Genomic DNA, 24,103 nt, shown 5'->3' on the forward strand with positions numbered 1-24,103 from the left:
TAATACCTTTAAAACTCTTGGCTGTTGGGAGTTGCCCATGGGGATCAGATCTCATATCGTGACATGGAACATTGAGAGCCTGAGAAGATACAAATAAACATATAACTGGAATACAAATATTGTACCTTATGCACATCTGTAACCTTCACAGCTTGTACTTATTGGCAATATTTTTGTACAAGTTTGTCAGCTTTTGAAAGAATGGGCTGAATTCTCATATTAAGGTGTTGGGTGCCATTGGACAAATTAAGATTGTTTTGAAAGTGGAGTGTGCTGTCCTGCACTACAGAAATGTTGAACTGTTGAAAACTAGAAGTCCATGTGCAGTTTTTTTTGTACAAATAGCTGGATATTGGATAAAGAAGTCATTTTGCTCATTCAGCAACCTGATTTGCTTGTGTTGGTTCTTTGTGTTAATGCTGAAAATGAATACTTGGTTTACTAAGCCTATTTATAGTCTGTATAGGAATATTTGACACAGATAAGATGTTCTTAAATTCAGAATGTATTTACCGATAGAATTTTTGTCTGTTTTATGAAAAAAAAAATTAAAAATTGAATCACTCACTGAAATAGGATGGTGCATAGAGAGGAGTGCAAGTGGATTGGTTTTATTTAACTGATTGTAACAACTGGAACTGAGGCAAATTCCCATTACTATTCAATATATTTTTACATCAAGAAAATTCAGTGGAAATTAAACTACATTTCAGGCTTTTGCTTTTTTAGTGGTCTTAAAGGTGATCTACAAATAGAAGAGAGGACTCCATTTACTTTTGTAGTATGCTGAATACTCAACATGGCAAAGGTGGGAGGGAAGTCCTGCATAGTATGGACTTCAAATTGCTTGTCTTTTAGGTCACCCGAAGTCCAGAATCAGTCAGGCTGGGTATAACACAATTACACTCAGTATGCTGGTCATGTTACTGATTACAGAATATCACTGTTGGGGTAGGAAGGGAAGTAGAGTACCACTGGACCTGTCCTAATGCCAGTGTAGGGAGGGAGCAAAAGAAAGACAGGCTCATCAGGTAAATGCCATATTATAGGGATTTGCAAAGTTTTCTTTAAAAAGGTTATTTGGAGCAATGGGAAAACAGTACATATAAAATAAGAATACTCCCTTAAAAAAAAAAAGTTGACAAACCAACATAACATACAAAGAAAAAGGCCCTTACCTTGCTTTCCACAGTAACCAGAAGTTCTGTTATGGTGTTGGGGGACATCACCAGCAGTGTATGATTGTCAGTTTCATTGAGCAGGGGACTCCTGAAAGAGAATTTTAAAGTGAATATTCTAAGTGCCCAAAATGACCAACAAGAGTATCATTCTGATGTTAATGGAGATTTCTTACTGTTGTTTTCAGATTATATTTGACTGCCATAGTTCCTTCAGAAGAAGGGCAGTACCTTTCTTGCAACTGTTGGAGGTCAAATGAAAAAATAAAATGCCTCCTCCTTTCAGTTAGGCCACAAAAGAGAACCTTCTTTCAAAAATCAGATTCATCCTGGTATGAAGGAGCTTGGTACTTTTCTGCTGCCACCAAAGGAAACATTCTTTCCATTCATAGTTCATACATTTCCAGTGCAATTTCTTTGTCCATGTTCCGACACTTAAAATCCATGTTTTTCAGCCACAAGAAGTGGCAGATAGCTAGCTACTGTTTTTCAGTTATGAGTCTTGAATTCAAAATTCACTTCAGTGTTCTTTATAGTTTGGTTTCAAAAACTTAATTTCTTTCTGTCCAGGAATATGGTATTTCCAAGGTTGAGAAACTAGAGATTGCCAAAGGCTACTGCACTCCTCTAGTTAGGAAAATTCGTTCTGACCTTCAGAGGACTCAGGATGATGACACTGTAAATAAGCTTCACCCTCTGTAAGTTCAGAATTTTTTATTACATGTATGCTGCAAATTGTCTTCAGTACTTAAATGTTCACGCAACCGTGATAGATAACCACGTGCTTATAAGCTTAAGCTATCAGTAAAGCTATGCTTACTTCAAATGATTTATAGTAAGATTGTAGTAACAGTTTTCTAATACGGGTATATTTTAATGTCTTAAATAATTGACTACGTCTTTTTTCCACTATACTTTTGATTTTAGATACTCCAGAGGTGTTATGTCTCCTGAACGTCATGTTCGTACTCGGTTATATTTCACAAGTGAGAGTCATGTCCACTCCTTATTATCAACTCTTCGTTATGGTGCCTTATGTGATGTAAGTTGATCATTTTCCTGTTAGAGCAAAAGCCGTGGCTGGTATTTTCTGAAGAACTATGGGACCAAATCCCACTAACCTTAAATAGAAGTTGAGTGCCTAACTCCCTTAGGCTACCTTGAAAATCACAACCTATTTTATTAAACATATTGATTTCTAATATGTTTAGTGTTATGCACCCAAGTCATATTGCCAGTCTTTGCCATATAGATTTTTTTGTTAGCAGAAAACAAGATGGAAAACATTTAGCGTTACCTTGGTTTTTTGATGGAAGTTAGTAAATATTAGTGTATTTGCTAACATTTGAGCTCTAAATTCCTCATGCTCAGAAAGGACTAGACCTCTTCCATACATATATTCAGATCAGGCAGTAATGCAAAATACCTTGTAAGAATTTTTTGCTTTCTTGTAAGTAGGTTGAAATTCTTTTTTGGGAAGCTGAGCAGTACTGTCCAGCTTCAAAATTGTTTACAATTGGTCCTTAACACTAACTTGGTGGTGTCTAATATACAACACATGAATATATTTCACTTAGTTTAAACAGCCTTCACTTGGTAGCTGCCTACTCAGAAATCAAGCAGAACACTTTCCAAAGTTCTGTTCCTGGAACTTAAGAAGAACAATTTCTCCTCCCAGGTTATTGGTAAGATAGGCAGGAAAATTAATTTTTCACACTTAGTGTCAAATTCTCACATCTGCACCACAAATCATAAAACTAATGTACGCTTTTTTTTTTTTAAAGAGTAACATGGTGTTTGTCATATCTGGCAACAGCATCTTATTTATGCAGCATCATAGCAGCGTTTGGAATTTTACAAGCAGTTAAATATTTTTTCTTGCGGACACAAATCCTGAATAGCATAAAACCTAACTCAAAAGGATCTGGTACCAAGAGAATGATTGCTGAGTAAGAGTTGGATCCTGCACTAATATGAGTCTGGGTGATGGTAAGAATAGTGCTCATGTGGTGATAGAGGTAGAGAAAAGAGATTAGGAGGAAACACAAATTCTTCTTTGAGAAGATGCAGCCATATATTCTACATAGGTGTGTGCGCGCCCAGTGCACCGGAGCAGTATAATTTTGCCTAACAGTACCTGTAGATGGGCAGTGCTCGTGCCTCGTAGCTATAGCCCTGGCTATATGAGGTGGCGCCGCCCTGACCCCCCCTCAGTCCTTTCCTACCACCCAAGGTTGGAGTTGGAGCTCTTTGTGGCTCCTAACCTCATAACCTCTCTATTTTGTAGTGAATTTTTCTAGTTGTATATAGTTAACTAGTTCCCTTAGTATAGTGTTAATTAGCTTTAGTTTAAATATTTCACTGATGATGCCCTCACCATAGTTTAAACATTGTCATGTTGAGGAATGATCCCCATACATGGTGCTTGCTGTGCTTAGGCAAAGCCCACGTCAAGGAGTGGTGTTCAGTTTGCAAATTGTCGTGAAACAGACTCAGGTGGCGAGAGATCTTTGTCTAAAGCAGCACTTGCTTGAACAGGTCACGTGGCCTGCTTCAGCACCAAGGCCTGCATTGGATCGGATGTCACCCTTGGGTTCTGAGCGTGCTGCTACTTCGCGTTCTGGAGCTGGCACCTCTCCGAAGAGACAGAGGAGTCACTCCTCCTCAACTGCTCTGAGAAAAAGATTGCATAAGACCATCAAGGTCGCTCCAAGTTGTGTGGGAACTCATCTGTCTCTTTCAGAAGGAGTGCAGACTGGTATGATGTGAATGCTGGTGCGTGGGATGGAGGAGGTCCCGTCAACCACTTTCTAGTACTGCACAAGGAAGTGACACACCCCATACTGTCGACCCCAGTTCGGACATGGGGTGTTTGTTGAGTCCGGTACCAATGAGGGCGATGCCAGCACTGCTGTTTCTGCATCAGCAGCGTATCAGGCAACCACGGATCTCCTCTGCCTTTTTGTCCCAACCTTGCCCTTGGTCCAAGACTTCGCCATGGCTGTGTCATTTATAGCCTCGTTGGCTAGGCGAGCTGCTGAATCTGTGGGTCTCTCGGCACTGCACCCTGATGTTTCTCTTCCACAGTTAGTGGAAGCAGGGCCAATGCCAGGCTCAGCACAAGGGACCTCCTCAGCACTGGGAATGTCTTCAGCACCCCTGCCGTTGGTTCAGTTGATGTTACTGTGGCTGCACTCACCGCCCTCCACTTTGCCACCATCAGTCACGTTGGCGCTGCTGCCAACTTCGGGGTTAACACCACTTCCAGCACCGGAAACAACAGAGGTGTACTCAGTGCCAGTGATAGCATTTCCACTGTTGGCGCCAGTTCCCTCTTCATTCTGGTGTATGGACAAGTCCGGCCAGTTGCTCACACTTTCAGGCTGGCTCTACCTTTCTCCACTGAAGCCTGGGATTCCTCGACTTCCAGGTCAGGATCATTCTCCTCCCATTTTCCATCGCCTGATCTGCACTGGGGGCCGTTCATGGAGCACTGTGGGTACCAAGATTGGTGCTCATCTTGTGGGCGGGACTATGGGTTCTTTACTTCAAGTGCGCCTGTGCCTTTGATCAGAGATTTTTGGTAGTGGTGCCCATTTATTCCTTTTGCCCTGCACCGAGACTACATGGGGCTGTGTGGGCAAACAGCCCTCAATTCCTTCTCAACCAACTGCCTTTGGCCTGAGACAGATTCTGCAACTTTTGCCTCTTCTCTGTTCAGCATTTGGATAGATAGTTAATAGTTACTTACCTTTTAGTGTTTCCTTTTCTCTCTCCCTCTCCCTCCCCGTCCCGTAAATTTTATTTTTAAATCTTTTTATTCTTAGTTTAGAACTTTCTCTTCTTGCGGGTTATCAGGGGTTTTTTTGGTCATTTTTCCTTGGGAATGCTGAGTTCCCTGGGATTCAAGAGGGGCGTCTCCTGCCATGAGTCTATTCTAATCAGTGATGGCCATCCCCAGTGCCTCTGCTGTTTGGGTGATACCCATATGCCTAGTAAGTGCAAGAGCTGCACATCCTTCAAAAGTAGATCCTGAAAAAAATAGGGAGATCAAGTTTCAACTTCTAACGGTGGAGCAAGCTTTACATTCAGCTTCAGATCCAAGGGTAGAGGACTCCCCTGTACATAGATCTCCCAGTACCAATAGTGCCCCTTCCATGCCAAGACCTCAGTCAACAAAGACCACTAGAAAGGTAGGTGGTACTGCCGCATCAAATACTTCTACAGTACCAAAGTCCTCATCTGCCTCTAAACAGAAGGAGGTAGGGAGTAAATCTTCAAGAGAATCTCAGTCACCGAAGCACAGGAGAGCTACAGAGACCTCCGCTTCCAAGGGGAATTCCATGCAGGTTTAGAGTGATGCTGGTACGAAAAGCAACAAAGAAAACTCAGTCTAAGACAGACTTAGTATCAAGTTTGGGTACCTGGATCCTGACTGGCAGAGACATAGGTGAAAAGAGTTAAGCCTGTCCTAGACCAAAACTCAGTACCAATATCAAGGAAGTCAACTGTACCAAAGACTGCCAAGCCTCATATGGTACCAAGGGAATTGAAACCGACACAGTCCCAGGCCAGGCTCTCAGTGCCAATTACATTGGTACAGAAACCATACACTACAGGCTCTCTCACAGGCCAGTGTTTACTGTCAGTAACGCAAGAGTTCAGGACATGATAGTCTCTTCAGAGCCAGAGTCTTCCCTATTAATGAGTGCTGGGGTTTGTCAGCATCAAGACCCATTCGGTCACCACCCCCTCTATCACATAGGGAACCATACTCGTCCTCGTCATCTTTGCAAGCTGAACAACTTCCCACCATACTCCAGAGTATGTGGAATAGGATGCTTCAGATTCTCAGCTCTCTGTGCAGTGTTCCACTATCTGTTCTAGAACACATCACTATCCCTCCTGCCCTGATGTTTTACAAGTGCATAGACCTCTAATGACACCCTCCTGGCAGAAACACAGATGCCTCCACCTATGCCTTTTGTCCCCCCTCAGTGGCCTTTCTGGGATCCGTGGATGTTCTATCACCAGAAATTTTTGATGAGGTCTTCACCCCACCAGAGGGAACAGAGAAGGACCCATTCTCCTTAACCCTCTTTACTACCACCCATGCAAGAGGAAGAGACGTTTGAGGAACAAGGGCAGACAAGGAGGTGACACCTCTTATGAATGTTTCCTCTTCATCACCGGATGAAGTTGTCATGCCTCCACCACCTTCTATGGAAGATGACTTCAGACCATTTCAGGAACTGATGACACGAGTTGCTGAAATACTTCAGATTCCCTTAGAGCAGTGGTTCTCAACCAAGCAGATTTCAGAGGGTCTGCCAATCAGGGTTGGCACTAGACTTGCTAGGGCCCAGGGCAGAAAGCCAAAGCCGGAGCCCTGCCATGGTGGGTCTGAAGCCTGAGCAGCTTAGCTTCATGGAGCCCCCTGTAGCATGGAGCCATGAGCAGTTGCCCTGGTTGCTACCCCCTAACTCTGGCCCTGGCTTTTATAGTTAGAAAAACAGTTGTTCCACATGTGGGCTGTGGAGTTTTTAAGCATATTGGGTGGGCCTCAGAAAGAAAAAGATTGAGAACCCCTGCCTTAGCGGAGTTTCAGGAGTCCACCATAAGCTCCTAGATATCTTACACACCTTGTCATCGATGAGAATTGCCATTCAAGTGCATGAAGCTCTTAGGGAGCCTACTAAGACTGTTTGGCAAACCCCAGCTACAACACTGCCTACCTGCAACAGAGTGGATAAAAACTATTATGTTCCTGATGGAGAATCAGAGTTTCTATTCTCTCACCCAGCTCTGAACTCCCTAGTAGTAGATGCCGTTAATGAACGAGGTAGGCAACATAGCTCAAGTCCACCCCATACAGTAAGGACCATAAGAGGCTCGAACTTTCTGGCTGCAAATCCCATCAGCTATAACTACATTTTCTCAGCTATCCATGTCCTCCAAGTGACAATTTTGATGATTTGGTCAAGAGTCTGAACCATCCCCAGTCAAAGGAACTTTACAGCTGAAACATCCTACCCCCTCCCTCCTTTCGGATGCCACCTCTCCCATTTTCAGGATGCATGCGAGCATATAACATCGGACAAATGGGTTTTGGAATCCATAGCTTCGGGTTACGCTATCCATTTCAAGGCTATCCCTCCTATCCCTCCCTGTCCCGCTTTTAGGGATCCTTCTCGTGGTCAAGTACCAGAACAAGAAGTGACCTCACTTCTAAATTCAGGATGGTGACCCTGGCAGCAATAATTTGGTCATTAGAATTAGGAGATTTGTAGGTCAAGAATCGCGAACCAGACACATGTTTTCATGATGCTGTTTACCTATTACACAGGAGGTTTCTTCATTGCCAAATCAACAATGAACAGTATCAACACAAGGTGCTTCCTTTTGGACTATCTTTAGCATGAAGGGTGTTCTCAAAGATGCTGGCAGTAGTTGTTCCCTACCTTTGTCATTTGGGCATAATCATTTTCCTGTATTTAAATGATTGGCTGAAAAAACAGATCCTATTGGGAAGTGCTGGAGTTAGCAGAGATCACATGTTCTCTGTTTTATAGCCTGGGCCTTCAAATCAATCTCAAAAAGTCCATTTTGACTCCACTACAGTGTCTAGATTTTATAGGGGCTTCCCTGGATGCATTAACAGGCAGAGCATACCTAGCAACTAGCAGATTTCTCGCACTAGCGAATCTCATCTCAAGAATTCAGGACAGCCCTCAAGTTACAATAAGAGATTGCCTTCAACTGCTGTGACGCATATCCACATATTTCTGTGTAGTGCAGCATGCCAGGTTACGTCTCTAAGGTTTACAGGGATGTGCAAATCCAGCAAATACAATCTAGGCAGGTTACTGTCTGTTCCCCAATAAGTTCTACATTCACTTAACTGGTGGAAGAACCTGAACAAGACCTGAGAGCAGTGAAAAATGCTTGCCTATGCTTTCTACCTCTAAATCAGATTGAAGTCAGTAAAGATAATAACAGACATGAGTGTATTATATTGAGAGCCTGTTGAGAGTCTTTGGGTTAAGTTTAGAGGTGAGAGCAAAAAGGGTGATGTCATGGTGGGCGTCTGCTGTATATCCAGGAGGATGAGGTAGACGAGGCTTTCTTCAGACAACTAACAGAAGTTTCCAGATCACAGGCCCTGGTTCTCATGGGGGACTTCAATCACTGGTAGAGCAATACAGCAGTGCACAGACAATCCAGGAAGTTTTTGGAGAGTGTTGGGGACAACTTCGTGGTGCAAGTGCTGGAGGAACCAAGGGGCCGTGCTCCTTTTGACCTGCTGCTCACAAACAGGGAAGAATTGGTTGGGGAAGTAGAAGTGGGTGGCAACCTGGGCAACAGTGACCATGAAATGGTCGAGTTCAGGATCCTGACAAAAGGAAGGAAGGAGAGCAGCAGAATACAGACCCTGGTCTTCAGAAAGGCAGACTTTGACTCCCTCAGGGAGCTGATGGGCAGGATCCCCTGGGAGGCTGATATGAGGGGGAAAGGAGTCCAGGAGAGCTGGCTGTATTTTAAAGAAGCCTTATTGAGGGTGCAGGAACAAACCATCCCAATGTGCAGAAAGAATAGCAAATATGGCAGGCGACCAGCTTGGCTTAACAGTGAAATCTTCGGTGAGCTTAAACACAGAAAGGAAGCTTACAAGAAGTGGAAACTTGGACAGATGACTAGGGAGGAATATAAAAAATATTGCTCGAGCATGTAGGTTGTAATCAGGAAGGCCAAAGCACAATTGGAGTTGCAGCTAGCAAGGGATGTGAAGGGTAACAAGAAGGGTTTCTACAGGTATGTTAGCAACAAGAAGGTCAGGAGAGTGTGGGACCCTTACTGAATGGGAGAGGCAATCTAGTGACAGATGATGTGGAAAAAGCTGAAGTACTCAGTGCTTTTTTTGCTTCGGTCTTCACAGACAAGGTCAGCTCCCAGACTGCTGCACTGGGCAGCACAGTGTGGGGAGGAGGTGAGCAGCCCTCAGTGGTGAAAGAACAGGTTAAGGACTATTTAGAAAAGCTGGACATGCACAAGTCCATGGTTTCAGATCTAATGTGTCCAAGGGTGCTGAAGGAGTTGGCTGATGTGATTGCAGAGCCATTGGCCATTATCTTTGAAAACTTGTGGCGATCAGGGAATGTCCCGGACAATTGGAAAAAGGCAAATATAGTATCCATCTTTAAAAAAGGGAAGAAGGAGAATCCAGGGAACTACAGACAGGTCAGCCTCACCTCAGTCCCTAGAAAAATCATGGAGAAGGTTCTCAAGGAATCCATTTTGAAGCACTTGGAGGAGATGAAGGTGATCAGGAACAATCAACATGGATTCATCAAGGGCAAGTCATGCCTGACCAACCTGATTGCCTTCTGATTGATGAGATAACTGGCTCTGTGGCTATGGGGAAAGCAGTGGACGTGATATACCTTGACTTCAGCAAAGCTTTTGATACGGTCTCCCACAGTATTCTTGCCAGCAAGTTAAAAAAGTATGGATTGGATGAATGGACTATAAGGTGGATAGAAAGCTGGCTAGATTGTCAGGCTCAACAGGTAGTGATCAACGGCTCGATGTCTAGTTGGCAGCTGGTATCAAGTGGAGTGTCCTGGGGGTGGGGGTCGGTCCTGGGGCCAGTTTTGTTCAACATCTTCATTAGTGACCTGGATGATGGGCTAGGGTCCAGAGTGACCTAGACAAATTGAAGAATTGGGCCAAAAGAAATCTGATGAGGTTCAACAAGGCCAAGTGCAGAATCCTGCACTTAGGATGGAAGAATCCCATGCACTGCTACAGGCTGGGGACTGACTGGCTAAGCGGCAGTTCTGCAGAAAAGGACCTGGCAGTGGATGAGAAGCTGGATATGAGTCAACAGTGTGCCCTTGTTGCCAAGAAGGCTAACGACATACTGGGCTGCATTAGTAGGAGCATTGCCAGCAGATCAAGGGAAGTGATTATTCCCCTCTATTCAGCTCTGGTGAGGCCACATATGGAGTATTATGTCCAGTTTTGGGCCCCCCACTACAGAAAGGATGTGGACAAATTGGAGAGAGTCCAGTGGAAGGCAATGAAAATGATTAGGGGGCTGGGGCAAATAACTTATGAGGAGAGGCTGAGGGAACTGGGTTTATTTAGTCTGCAGAAGAGATGAGTGAAGGAGGATTTGATAGCAGCCTTCAACTACCTGAAGGGGGGTTCTAAAGAGGATGGAATTAGGCTGTTCAGAGTGGTGCAGATGACAGAACAAAGAGCAATGGTCTCAAGTTGCAGTTGGGGAGGTCTAGGTTGGATATTAGGAAACACTATTTCACTAGGAGGGTGGTGAAGCACTTGAATGGGTTACATAGGGAGGTGGTGGAATCTCCATCCATAGAGGTTTTTAAGGCCCGGCTTGACAAAGCCCTGGCTGGGATGATTTAGTTGGGGTTGGTCCTGCTTTGAACAGGGGGGTGGATTAGATGACCTCATGAGGTCTCTTCCAACTCTAATCTTCTGTGATTCTGTATCAACTGTCAGGGAGGAACACGTTCCCCATCTCTGTGTACTGAAGCAATAAAACTCTGGAATTGGTGCATAACCAACCACATAGTCATCTCGGCTTCTTAGTACCTAGGTATTCAAAACACCATGGCAGACCATCTCAGCAGACATTTATTTCTAAATTATGAATGGGAACTGAACTGCAGAGTCCTCTTCACATGATATTCTCAGGTTGGTGATTCTCGTAGGTCAGTGGTGGGCAACCTGCAGCCCGCAGGCGGCCCATCAGGGTAATCTGATTGCAGGCCGTTAGACATTTTGCTGACGTAGACCATCCACAGGCACGGCCCCCCACAGCTCCCACTGGGACAGTCAACATCAGCAAAATCTCTAGCGGCCCACAATCAGATTACCCTGGGGGGCCGGCCGCAGGTTGCCCACCACTGTCATAGATTGATCTGTTTGCCACAGCTGCCAACACAAAATGCATCACGTATTGCTCCAGACGGGGGTCTCAAACCTCTATCTCTAGGAGACCCATTTCTCAACTTTTTTCTGTAAATATCCACCAACACTGTTATTGAAGGTTCTCAACAAGATCAAACAAAACTGGGCCAATGTCATACTAATTGCACCAATGTGGCCAAGAAAAGTCTGATATCTCTATTGCATCAGACTCGCCTTTCACCCTACATGGAAGCTTCCAATCAGTCCTTTACCTGCTGACTCAAGATGCAGGTCAAACACTTCACTCCAATTTACAGTTTTTTGGTGCCAAGCATAGTTCCTCAATGGTTCTCTGGGATAGAGAGAGATTGTTCCTCGGAGGTACAAGTTTTATTAAATAGTAGAAAACCATCTACAAGAAATACTTACCTCCAGAAATGGAAACGATATAATCTTTGGTGTAACGGTCATCAGATTTCGCCAACTTGTTCTCCTTTTCCTATAGTACTGAATTATCTGTTAGAGCTGAAGATGTGTCTTTTTATAAATTCTGTTAAGGTTCACTTAACAGCAGTAACAGCCTTTCACAAATCTGGGGGAGAGGGGGCTGGGTTCTCTCTTCACTCACCTCTACAGCAAGATTCCTGCAAGGTTTGTCAAATATCTCCCCACAAATCAGAGACTCTTCTCCTAGCTGGGACCAGAACCTGTCCTCAGTGGCTTTATGAAGCATCTGTTTGAACCACTAGCTGGGTGTTCATTATTAGATTATCTTTGAAAACAACCTTTCTGGTAGCGATCATTTTTGCCTGAAGGGTAGGAGAATTGGTTTATAGTATTTTTCCAAAGAGGAAGTGTTGTTATGGGCCTATCTAAGATTCTTATCTCAAGTGTCCTCGAAATTCCCCATTAATCAAAGCATTCATCTTCTGGCTTTCTTCCCAAAACCACTTCGGACTAGTGAAGAAGCCATATTCCATACTCTAGATGTGAGACGGGCATTAGCCTTCTACCTAGACAGGAGCAAACCATTTAGAAAATCTCCTAGACTATTTCTATCCATTGCGGAGAGAAACAAGATCGGTAATTTTGAAACAGTGGTTGTCTATGTGAATCTCAGGTTGTATTAAGACTTGTTTCGACAGAGCTCATGTCCAACCCCCTTCAAGAGTAATAGCACATTGTACAAGAGCATTATCTACATCCTTCCTTAAGGATGTACCAGTTGTAGACATCTGTAGAGCAGCAACTTGGTCCTCTGTTAATACCTTTTCTAATCATTACACCCTGGTACCTGTGGCAAGATCAAATGCAGCTGTGGGCAATGCAGTTCTCTCTTCTGTATTGGACTGTGCTTCAAACCTTCCACCTCTTTAAGAGGATACTGCTTAGAAGTCACCTGAAGTGGAGCACCCACAGAGCCGCTATTCAAAGAAAGAAAGGGTGCTCCGCGACGTGCCCTCCTTCCCCTTTGCTTCAGAGTTGCCTTAAGGGATTCTCTGGTGGAGAAGGACCTGAGGGTGGTTTGCCTGCACAGCTCCATAAAGCCTCGGTGTGGGGCATGAGGATGTGTGGGGTGCATGCACGGGCCAAATGGGCACTGCTGTAAAAATCCTCTGATCAAAGATGCAGGGCACAGGGGCACTTGAAATGTAACATCCACAGAGAGACACTCAAAGAACTCCAGTTACTGTGCAAAGTGAAAAGAATGAGGAGTACTTGTGGCACCTTAGAGACCAACAAATTTACTTGGGCATAAGCTTTCATGGGCTAAAACCCACTTCATCAGATGCATGCAGTGGAAAATACAGTAGGAAGATATATATATCTATATCTAGATAGATAGATATATATAGATATATATATAGATATATATGATCACACAGACAATATGAAAAAATGGGGGTTGCAATACCAACTCTAACGAGACTAATCAATTAAGGTGGTCTATTATCAGCAGGAGAAAAAAAAACTTTTGTAGTGATAATCAGGATGGCCCATTTCAAACAGTTGACAAGAAGGTGTGAGTAACAGTAGGGGGAAAATTAGCATGGGGAAATAGTTTTTAGTTTGTGTAATGACCTATCCACTCCCAGTGTTTATTCAAGCCTAATTTAATGGTGTCCAGTTTGCAAATTAATTCCAGTTCTGCGGTTTCTCGTTGGAGTCTGTTTTTGAAAATAAATATAAAGTGAGCACTGTCCACTTTGTATTCTGTATTGTAATTGAAATCAATATATATGAAAATGAAGAAAACATCCAAAAATATTTAAATAAATAGTATTCTATTATTGTTTAACAGCGCAATTAATTACAATTAATTTTTTTAATCATGCGATTAATTGCGATTATTTTTTTTAATTGCTTGACAGCCCTACTTATTAGGAGTTTAGTATGAGCATAGTAATTGCTTTATTGATCATACTTTGATTCAGTATTTTTATTTTTTACAATGAAGGGCATTCTTGTTGAGGGGTTCATTCTGTGGCTTATGGCAAATTCTCTAGTCATTTCTACAGCCCTAAAATTTCAGCAAATGCAAGGTTCTAAATGTGGCCTGAACTTGAAGGGCTAGTCTTTGGTTTGTTTTTCTAGAATGTTTGTTTAATTTTCATTAATTTAGAGGAGCTGTGGGCATTTTGGGTTGAATGTAAAATTTATTTTTAAAATATGTCTTAAATATTCATAATTTAAGATCACATTTTTCTTTTAAATCACTTCAATTTTCTTTTCAAAGGTTTTTTAATTTAAAATGTGTTACAAAATGTTTCCATTTCTTTAAGGAATCAAAAGATGAACAGTGGAAACGAGCTATGGACTATCTCAATATTGTCAGTGAACTCAATTACATGACCCAGATTGTTATCATGCTCTACGAGGATCCAAACAAGGTAAGTAAATAAAATTGATAAATATCTAGAAATATGATTAGTTCAAACCGTGTTTTAAAGAGTAGATATTCACTGTCTTTAGGAACTTTCTTCAGAGGAACGTTTTCATGTGGAGCTTCACTTTAGTCCAGGAGCTAAAGGCTGTGAAGAGGATAAAAACTTACCAGCTGGTTTTGGATATAGACCTGCCTCCCGAGAGGTAATACTTCTGGCATACTTTAGAACAAAAGTTCAAGGATTCTCTGTTCGTGAATATGTTCCAATAACTTTTGTTTTAATCACTGGAGAATTAGTTAGAAAGAATGACTCTTGGTTTTGAATTAACTGTGCGTGTACTGTGTGCATATAAAAATAAACTAGTGTACTATGAGTAACAGTTATACGTCATAATTCAGGCCCTCTGATTCAAATAGATACTTTCTTCAATAAAAGGTATACTCACCTCATTTGTTCTTTTACTGCCTTTGTAATTGCAACCTTTTATGGCTTTGCATAATTTGTTGTTGGAGATAGTCCTGTTTCTCCAATATTCTGACAAATGCACAAGATGACATTTAAGAAAAAATATGAATTTGAATTTTAGGGAATATTGACTATTGATGATATTTTTCAGTTTGTATATGTGTACATCTATATAGTTAAACAATTTGGTGTTACACATGTTAAGACACTGTGGGTGAAATTTTGCCCCCATTGAAGTCAGTGGGAGTTTTGCCATTGACTTAAATGGAACCAGGATTTTATCCTTTACATATTCAGTGAAACTTGTAAGAAGACATGGTGGTGTGAGCAATGATATTATGGTCACATTGTCACATGTGGTAGAAGAGAGTTAAAGTAGCAAATGCTTTTTCTAGGTGTATTAAAAAACCAGTATTTTTATGGTTTAAGAACCTTGTGTCACTAAACTTCATGCATATCATTAACACTTTACTACGTATAGAATAATTTAAGCATTTTTTGTAACTGATCTACTTAATGGATTTCCATGTCCATATAGTACAAAGTATGTAGCTAACTTGAATAGGTAATACCTTTACTTGTAGAATGAAGGCTCAAAGAAAACCTCCCATAAAAATGATAGTGATGAGGAGTCACATACTTCTAAAAGGGATGAAACGGATCGATCAATAGTGGTATTCAAGCCAATGGTGTCAGACCCAATTCACATACACAGAAAGTCGCCCCTTCCAAGATCCCGGAAGATTGGTTCTGTTGAAGTAAGTGTTTCTGTCACGGTGCATGTCTACTGAAATGAATTCTTCATTTACTTCTAACAAAAAAGTAGAGACTATTCTGTTTTTGATTACACAAAAATAGAATGGTGTCATTCTTCTCAAAGTACTGCTTTTATTCCATGGGAAATTCTCCATGGCAATGGTTGTCTGAAAGGAATTTCAGAAACATCATATGATTGTTTGGCCATATAAATTCTTTTTCTTTCCTTTAGTATTTTAAATCTTATTATATAACTCTTATTCTATGAAAATGAAGATACACATTTTTTAGTCTCAACTCCTTCTTCTCCAAGCTGACTAACATGCATTGCTTGCATATGCATTCTCACAAGACTGCTGCTAATGGAAACAAAACATTGAATTTTTTCATTTGTGGGGATTGGGGTGGGGGAAGGAGAGGTAGCTGTAAGAAAATTTCGCCATCTACAATTAACTTTCATAGGGAGCAACTGATTCCAGTGGCACAGTGGTTGAAGGTAAGAGAGCAAATTGGCAGCATGCTTTGAGGGGCGGGGAATGTGTGTTTTCCAGAGTCTTCAGATAAGTGCCCTAAGACTTTTTGGGTGCCCATTGTAGAGGCCATGACACCAAGGAGTTGAGAAACTGTCATAAAAGGTGCTCTAACGTCACAATAGTGAAGCAAGTCCGTGATGATTCACTGTATGCCATTAATATGGTTGAACAGTAAAGACACTGTTGGTGCACACTAGTACCTCAGTGACACTGAGGGTAGGTCTAAACTTAAAATACCACAGTGGCACAGCTGCACAGGTGTAGCTGCACTGCTGTAGCACTTCAGTGAAGACGCTACTACACTGAGGGGAGAGCTACTCCTGTTGGTGTAGTTAATCCACCCCCGCAAGAGGCAGTAGCTATGTCAATGGGAGAAGCCCTCTGGTTGACATAGTGCTGTTTACACCGGGGAGTAGATTGGTATAATTCCATTGCTCAGGGGTGTGGATTTTTCACACCTTTGAGCGATATAGTTACACTGATGTAAGTTTATACTGTAGACCTGGCCTGACACTAGAACATAAGATGTACAGTTTACTACCTTATTCTCAGTTGCTTAAAACCTCAAAGAACTGTGTACTCTTTTCCCTGCATGTTGTCTCAGGAATAGGTGCTTATATAGACTGGGTACCACAATAGTAAGAATTCCAAGTAACTTGGTTACTGTCAATGTGTGGAGAATAATACGGATGCTTTTGTTTTATTATGATCTGTATATAACATAAAAAAATTCAGAGGTGATACTTGTGAATGTATTGCAGGGTTGCATTTCCTGTTTTACCATAAGCAATGTTCGAGAGGAGTAATTTCAATGTTTTTGAAAGTGGTATTCACTCTGATCATGCAAGCTCCCTTCCTAGAGAGAAGTTCACGTGCAGTCTTATAGTATTTCAAAATTTTAACCATTTTCATTTTTGTAAATTTTCAGAAGCTGCTTTCAAGAGGTATTATTGATATGCATTGCTAAACTTTGACTTTCAGCAGGTAAAACATTCAAGTAGAATCTGTTCCAGCATCCAGCTTTTATGGAAATTCTAAATTTTTACTTCCTATTGAATAATAGTCTTTGATTTTACTCATATAGCTGTGAAACTGTGCAAAAAAGGTAAATTGGAAGAGCTAATATATTTGGGTCTGCCACACTGAAATCTGCAAAACAGTCTTTGAAGAATTGTGACCAGTTGGTATCTTGAAAGTGTAGTTTGACTTCATCTTAAATTGCCTTAGAATTATTTCTTTAAAGATAACTCTTTCCACTCCAGTCCATTCATTTAAAGGGACACTGTCAGGTAGTTTAGGCTCAACCTAAAAGTCTTTTTTTTTAATTTTATAATCTCTAGTAAAATAAAATTCAAACTTTAAATGTATCTGGATTATAGTCTTCAGCAGAGTCTAATACAAACATGGCAGCACTGTACTAGTGATGGAGACCAGAAATGAAGTTGACTAGTCTCATTTCCTTGAGCTTACAATTAAATGGAAAAACTAAAGAATATAAATTGTGAGAAACAAATTTACATTTCTAAAAAGGTTCAGTGCTGTTTAATCTAGATCATGGGATCTCAAACTGGGGGGTCGGGACCCCTCAGGGGGTCATGAGGTTATTACATGGGGGGTTGCGAGCTGTCAACCTCCACCCCAAATCCCGCTTTGCCTCCAGCATTTATAATGGTGTTAAATATATTTAAAAGTGTTTTTAATTTATAAGGGGGGTCACACTCAGAGGCTTGCTATGTGAAAGGGGTCACCAGTACAAAAGTTTGAGAGCCACTGATCTAGATGGTATTAACACAGGTAGAAGAATAGGGCTTTTTTTAGCCTGACATTGTCCCTTGAAATCTCTTTCTACTCTTTGGCACCAGAAGTTCCTTAGTGCTTTAAGGTTAAGAAATCCTTCTTGCCGCCCCTGGGGAGTCAGTCATTTAATCTCCAGTCCCGTTCCAAAATCTTCTGGCTCTTTGAAATAAGTAGTAGTACTTTAAATGCAAAATAAAAATCTATTAAATAATAGATAGAAAAGCTTACTATACTTTGAAGGGGGAAAAACTATTAAACAGTATGTTCAGAGTAACAAATGTGTTCTGTTACCAGTGTTTTTTAAAGCTGTGGACCAGTTACTGACTACCATTGTTCTTCTATCTTGCCATTGGTAAAATTTTAGTCTACCAGAAACTTGGTGAAAGTAGTGGATTAAAAGATGTAGTTTGAAATGTTAGTCATTCCTAATTACTGTTTAATAGTTTTAAAGCTGTATATAAAAGAGTGCAAACAAACTGTATTTTTTTTTTTCTGATCACTGGCTCTGTGGAATCTAACTTTGCATGCTTTGCTGTTTTTTTGCCCCCTTTCTCACTTCCAGGAAGAGAGCCCCCTGAGTGTGTCTAGCCCAGAGTGTATTGGTACCTGGCTGCATTACACCAGTGGTGTGGGTACTGGGCGTCGAAGACGCAGATCAGGGGAACAAATCACTTCTTCCCCTGTCTCCCCTAAATCATTGGCTTTCACATCCAGTATTTTTGGCTCATGGCAACAGGTTTTTAAACTTTACTTCATTAAACATTATTATGCATTCCAAGCAGCAACCAGCTGTCTTTAAGGACATCTAATCCCTTGTTATGGATTACATTCCAAGTAAATTCTTACACTTGTCGTTAAAATGTACTTTTTAAAATACTAGTTACTTCCAAGAATGTTGGGGGAGGAAGGAGGAGAAAGCAAATGCATGTTTTTCACAGAATTTTCACTGAATGTATTAGATATTTCCACAATGAATTGTGGTTTTTTTACAGGAATTGTAAACATTAACACTCTAGAAAAGGCATAGACTACTGTCTAATGAAACTGACTTCAGCTTTGGCTTAGTTGTCCTTTAAGACTTTAAAAACAGCATTGCTTAATTTGGTGGTAGGTAAATTGAAACTTTTTTTAAAAATAAATGACAGATGATGCTACTTAAAATAATTGATGTGGCGTCTGATATTACTATTCAAAACTTGTTTTGTATAGATCATATTTTCAGTGGCCTGGTATTAATTGAGCAGGAAACAAACTCTAGCACTAACCATTCTTGCCTTCACTCCTATATCTGGAGATATCTAATTAAAAAACCAAACACAGTACTTCATCCATTGGATTGTACAATATTTTGAAGCCTTTTTGTCTAAATATTTGGGAAAGAGCAGGACAAATGAGACATAGTCAAAATATCAATGAAGATCTAAAGATTGCTCAATTCAAAATATTGTCTGTATATAGGACAATGGATGGTGTTCTAACCATGCCCCTTTCTTTTCTAAGAGTTTCAATAATTTCCATGATCTTTTTGGAAATTTAAGGAACTTGTATATAGTAAAAGAGTGCAGTAAAGGCGTCTGAAGGCTACGCTGATAGAGCCCGTGCATGGATCAGTGACTGTATGGTGACTTCAACAGCCTGTCTGTCTTTCCTTCCCTCTCCCATTCCCCTTTCAATACAGGAGCAGTTTAGGAGTGTGCATTTGGTAAAATAAAGTAAAATCTATCTCAACTGTCTGTGTTTTCATCTCTGTCTTGGTCTGTGTTCTTTTTAATTCTGAATGCTCGCTTTGCACCACCTCATTGCAAGGACTTCATATGTGAAATGGACTCCCTTCACAAGGGGATATTGCATGATCTTTCATATTTCTTTTATGTATTTCTACTAACATTTATCATACAGCTTATTAACACTTGTCGGTCTGGAGCAGGCCAATATATCAAGTTTAACGGACACTTCATGCTGTTATTCTATTTTTTCTTATTTTTCTGTTTTCCATATGCAGGTCCTCTCAGACAACAATAGTAACTTACGAACACCAAGAACTATACTGGAACAAAAGCAGAGTGGTTTAGGTATGTACATGCAATTGAAATTTTGTTTCAAGTAAGCAGACTTTCCAATGCCTTTTGTTTTGCACACAGATATATGATCTTGGATTTTTAAAACTCTTGTGTAAACAGTTCCAAATAGTATTTTGAATAGAATAGTATCTACTAATTCATTGGGACAGTATAACCCACCGAGTTCAGCAATATTTCAGCAGCAAAAGTTATTTTAATGGAAACTGGATCTTAGGGAACAGCAAAACAGTTGAGACTGTTCACTGATTCTTTACTCTAACCAAAGAAAGTACTCAGGGTTATTTTAAATTTTAAATTATGACTGACGTGTTAATATTTGTGTGGAATTCTTTGAAAGCAAAAGTCCCAGTATGCAAACTATTAAAAACACTTTTCCTCAAGCGAAAATAAGTGTCTTCTGCTGTGGTCAATTAAGACAACTGAAGAGATGCTAGTGCAGTGGTCCCCAACCTTTTCCGTGGGGCGAGCTCCGGACGACTAGCCACCGAGGACCGTGGCCGCCGGACAAGCAGCCACCAAAATGCCGCCATGAAGCGGCAACGTCAAGAGGCGTCGCCGCCGAAATGCTGCCGAAATTCGTGAAGCGGCAACGTCAAGAGGCATCATCGAGAGGCAATGCCGCCGAATTTCGGCGGCATTTCGGCAGTAGCGCTTCTTGACGTTGCCGCTTCTCGGCGGCATTTCAGCAGCTGCTTGTCTGGCTGCCAGTAGGCCATGGCGCCCGCGGGCACCGCGTTGGGGACCCCTGTACTAGTGGGTGCAAAAAAAAAAAAAAAAAAAAACCCCTAGCCTCCTGTCCTTCACCAAGAAACTTTAGTTTCTAATGAGAGACTGAGGTTTTTGCACTTCCCTCTCATTCCCGCCCTCAAATATTTCTATCAATGGACTGAATAATTAATTTTAACTGTGGATTGTAACATCTTAACTTGCTTTAATTCAGGAAATGTTCTTCTGCTGTTACCATGAAACAGGCATCTATTTGTATAGTTGTTATGCATTAGATAGGAAATTTTGCGCTGCTGTAAGTTAATTGTATCTTTTTCTGTAAATGCAAAAAATTGTCTGTTTTCAGAAATAACTAACTTGGAACACATTAAACAAAACACACACATAAATACCTTGCATTGTGAGTTAGAAGTAAAAATTCCACTATCTTTCCATTTAAGGCTTTGTACTTATTTGTATGTTTGATCGTTGTGATACTCTTATTCCTGTTACATTTTCCTAGTAAAATGTATACATCTGGTGGTCTTGACTACTAAAGCCAATCTTTCTAACTTTTTGCTAAAATTATACTACCCTTCTTCGATGTGACACAGTGTAGTTCGTAGAAGCTGTTACATTTGCGTGCATAGTTGAAGGTATTACTTTGGTGAAAAGGCTTTTGCCACAGACCAGGCACCAATTTACATTGGCCGTGATTCATCACGTGCTAGTAATGTTTCCCACTGTTGGAAGGAAATAAATCACTGGGTATATGGCTGTTTTTAAATATACTGCCATGTATATGAAATACAAACAATGAAATCTGAACTGGGCCTCCATCAAGTAATAACATTGCAGAATAATAAAGAAGATTAAAGGAAAATACAAATTCTAGACAAAGTAATTTCTTCCTGTTCTCTTAATTTGGATGTGATTTTCATAGTATGGTGGACTATGTAAACAGAAAATATCTTCACACTTAAGTGTATTAATGGTATTTCATCAATTACTTGGTAAACCACTTCTAATGGTAAGATTGTTCATGACTGGGCAACAAAAGTATACAGGTTTTTACATGGAGGACTACTTAATACAAGGGTCTTCTTTAGGAAAGAAGTGAAGCTAAACCTGGTGAAACTTCTGCTTTAAATTTCTATGGTTGGCTGTGACAATAGCTGAAATACAGATATAAGAATGGACAATTTGGTTAACATGTTTCACGTTAAATCATGAGTGATGGAAAGTGACATTTTTCTATGTAAAGTCTGAGGAAAATGTGTGAGTACTTGAAGTTACAGACTGCCATTTCAAGAGGGTCAATTTCCATGAAAGCAATAAGCAAGATTTTCCAGGTTATATTTGTTTCAGAACTGCAGGTTCTAAAACACGTAACTTTCATGTCTTTTTATTTATGTTGATGCTAACTGGTAATTTTTCTTTACCGAACCTGACAACAGGAAATTAAGTCCCTTTGTTAAAGTCCAGTCCTCTCTAGTCACATGTAGCAGAGGGTGGTCTGATATGTGTAGAAGCACAATAAATTATAGTAGTTACAATCTACAAGTACCACTGTGACATTACAAGCATATTGTGAATTGTTCAAGGCACTGCCAAAGGCTGCCTTTTGTGTGGTAAGAGCCAAGTGCTTGCATGCTGCATGCATCCCCAATGTGAATGGAAGAGCACCTGGTTGTTGTATGTATTTTCTCTAACTCCCATCAGGGTCTCACTGTGCGGGCCTGTTTAGCACCTCAGTACTCGGGGGTTCTTCGAGCGCACCTAACCTACAGGATTATGCTCGTACTCAACGTAAAAAGCTGACTTCTTCTGGCTGCATAGATGGTATGTGCACACTCTCTCAGATGCACACACAAATCCGTGTTGAAGTTCTAAAGATGAACCCTAGGCTACTGATTCAGTGGAATCCTAGAATCCTTTGCCTTAGCATTAATTGTACGACTTTTTACTGCCTCTTTACTGCCCATAGCTTGGTTATATTAGTTTAATGACACAGTTAATCCTTGTTCCTGGCTTCTCTATTTGATGTACCTTGAATACAATATACATTGAAAGATTTTCAGCATGTACAGTTTAAGAACAATGAAGAGCTGAAAATGTAGTTGGAAGTGCTCATTGCTTAAGCCTCTGATTTTGATAATTACGTATTGACATTGAATTGAAACATATTACATTGCATGGAGTATTTACAAGGAGCCAAAAGGAAAAGACCAGTTTCATATTACTGAGTGAAAATTTTAGGATTCCTCTTTGGTGGGTGTGTGGGTATGGATAGAGGAGTGTAGGTTTTAGGCTTCAGTAATCTTGGGTAGAACAGCTTTCACAGCAGGTTTCAGCATTTAAAGAAAATGTGCTAATTTACTTTTTTAACGCTGAGGTCGAGCAGTATTAATGCAATTTTTCCCCAAATTCACTCTTCTCAATGTTCAGCTGTAACCAGATATAACTTTGTATGCCAAAATCACCAGTTCATCCTGCTTTTCTTTCATACACTTCATTAAACACCTTGCAGTTATCAATAAAACCACATTTTCTACTTTTAACCTCTTTTTGGCCTCTAGCCCTTTCCTCTGGTCCTTTCTGCATGCCACTTAATTCTAACCTTTTGTTCATCTTTTTTCTTCTTTCCTTTTTTGAAATGTGTCCCTCTTTTGGTAGCTGTTACGAATTTCAGGTACCTGTTTTTCTCTTTCTCAGACACCACACGTGGTTCTGCTGTTAAAAGATTTTCTATCTCATTTGCTCGACACCCAACCAATGGTATGTTTTGCTTTTATTTAAAAAAAAATACTCCCTTGCTTCATCCCTTAATTTCATTTTATTTCAAACACGGGGTGTACAGTTTCATCCAATCATCTGTCCTTCCTGACTTCAACCAAGCATAGTTCCAAACATATTCATAATTACTAGATACATTGATACAGTCTTAAATACGTCCTTTATTATTCATTTATATAAATATGATTTCAAAATTCACTCATCAGAAAATCTTGTGAAAATGGAAATATTGCTTATAATCATGAATTCCTTGACAAATTGCATTCTTTCCAATGTCTCAGGTGATCAGACTGTGTATGGTATATGATAAAAACAAACTTTTCTGATCTTGAATGGCATATACTTCTCAATAACTTAACATTCCACTTCTTCCTCTTCCTGCTGATGAGCTCCACTGTTTCCCTGAGCCTTCTGAATCTAGATAAAATCACAGTAACTGACAACTGGCGTTTGCTACCATCTTCTTGAAGTTTCACTAGATTAAAAAGTAAAGTAAAATTTAGGGTCCATTTCAGTTAATCTGCAATTTTGATGACTGAACAGAAAAACTGCTACTTAACCTTGCCATACGTAATTATCAATATATTCATCATGTATGCTAGTTACTTAAATACTTCACTAATAATCAGTTAGAGTTGCCTTCATCTTGCGTTGACCTCTTGAACTCTATGGTGAAAGCTAACTCATCTCCAGTCTACCATATTTTAATGAAAGCTATCTTAACATATGCAAGTTGAAAGTATGAAATATGTTACTCATAACTTTCTAGCTCACTACATAGGCCCTATAGCATGCCCTTTTCATAGAAGTTGGCTTCAATCTTCAGCATTTATCACATCTTAGTGTAGATTTTTTCCAGATTTCTTAATTACCATTTTAAAACTGTGCACCACCACTTACTGACACAATACAGTGGCAGGGTAATAAGGTCTTGCCATTGAAACTGAAGTGAAAATAGCCGTAAA

The 24,103-nt window shown here is 40.5% G+C and overlaps 1 protein-coding gene across 1 annotated transcript in view; it reads left to right on the forward strand.

The window, feature by feature from the left end:
• The window catches only part of PPIP5K2 (diphosphoinositol pentakisphosphate kinase 2), a 93,130-nt gene that overhangs the window by 58,842 nt on the left and 10,185 nt on the right, over positions 1-24,103 (forward strand). The window contains exons 20-28 of the mRNA XM_065405953.1: positions 1,749-1,876; positions 2,106-2,220; positions 13,901-14,008; positions 14,091-14,207; positions 15,055-15,228; positions 18,119-18,292; positions 19,559-19,628; positions 22,065-22,184; positions 23,058-23,120. Coding sequence (XP_065262025.1) covers positions 1,749-1,876; positions 2,106-2,220; positions 13,901-14,008; positions 14,091-14,207; positions 15,055-15,228; positions 18,119-18,292; positions 19,559-19,628; positions 22,065-22,184; positions 23,058-23,120 — 1,069 coding nt within the window. The remainder of the gene's footprint in view (positions 1-1,748; positions 1,877-2,105; positions 2,221-13,900; positions 14,009-14,090; positions 14,208-15,054; positions 15,229-18,118; positions 18,293-19,558; positions 19,629-22,064; positions 22,185-23,057; positions 23,121-24,103) is intronic.

Source organism: Emys orbicularis, chromosome 6, assembly GCF_028017835.1.
Source record: "Emys orbicularis isolate rEmyOrb1 chromosome 6, rEmyOrb1.hap1, whole genome shotgun sequence".
Classification (NCBI taxonomy): Eukaryota; Metazoa; Chordata; order Testudines; family Emydidae; genus Emys; species Emys orbicularis.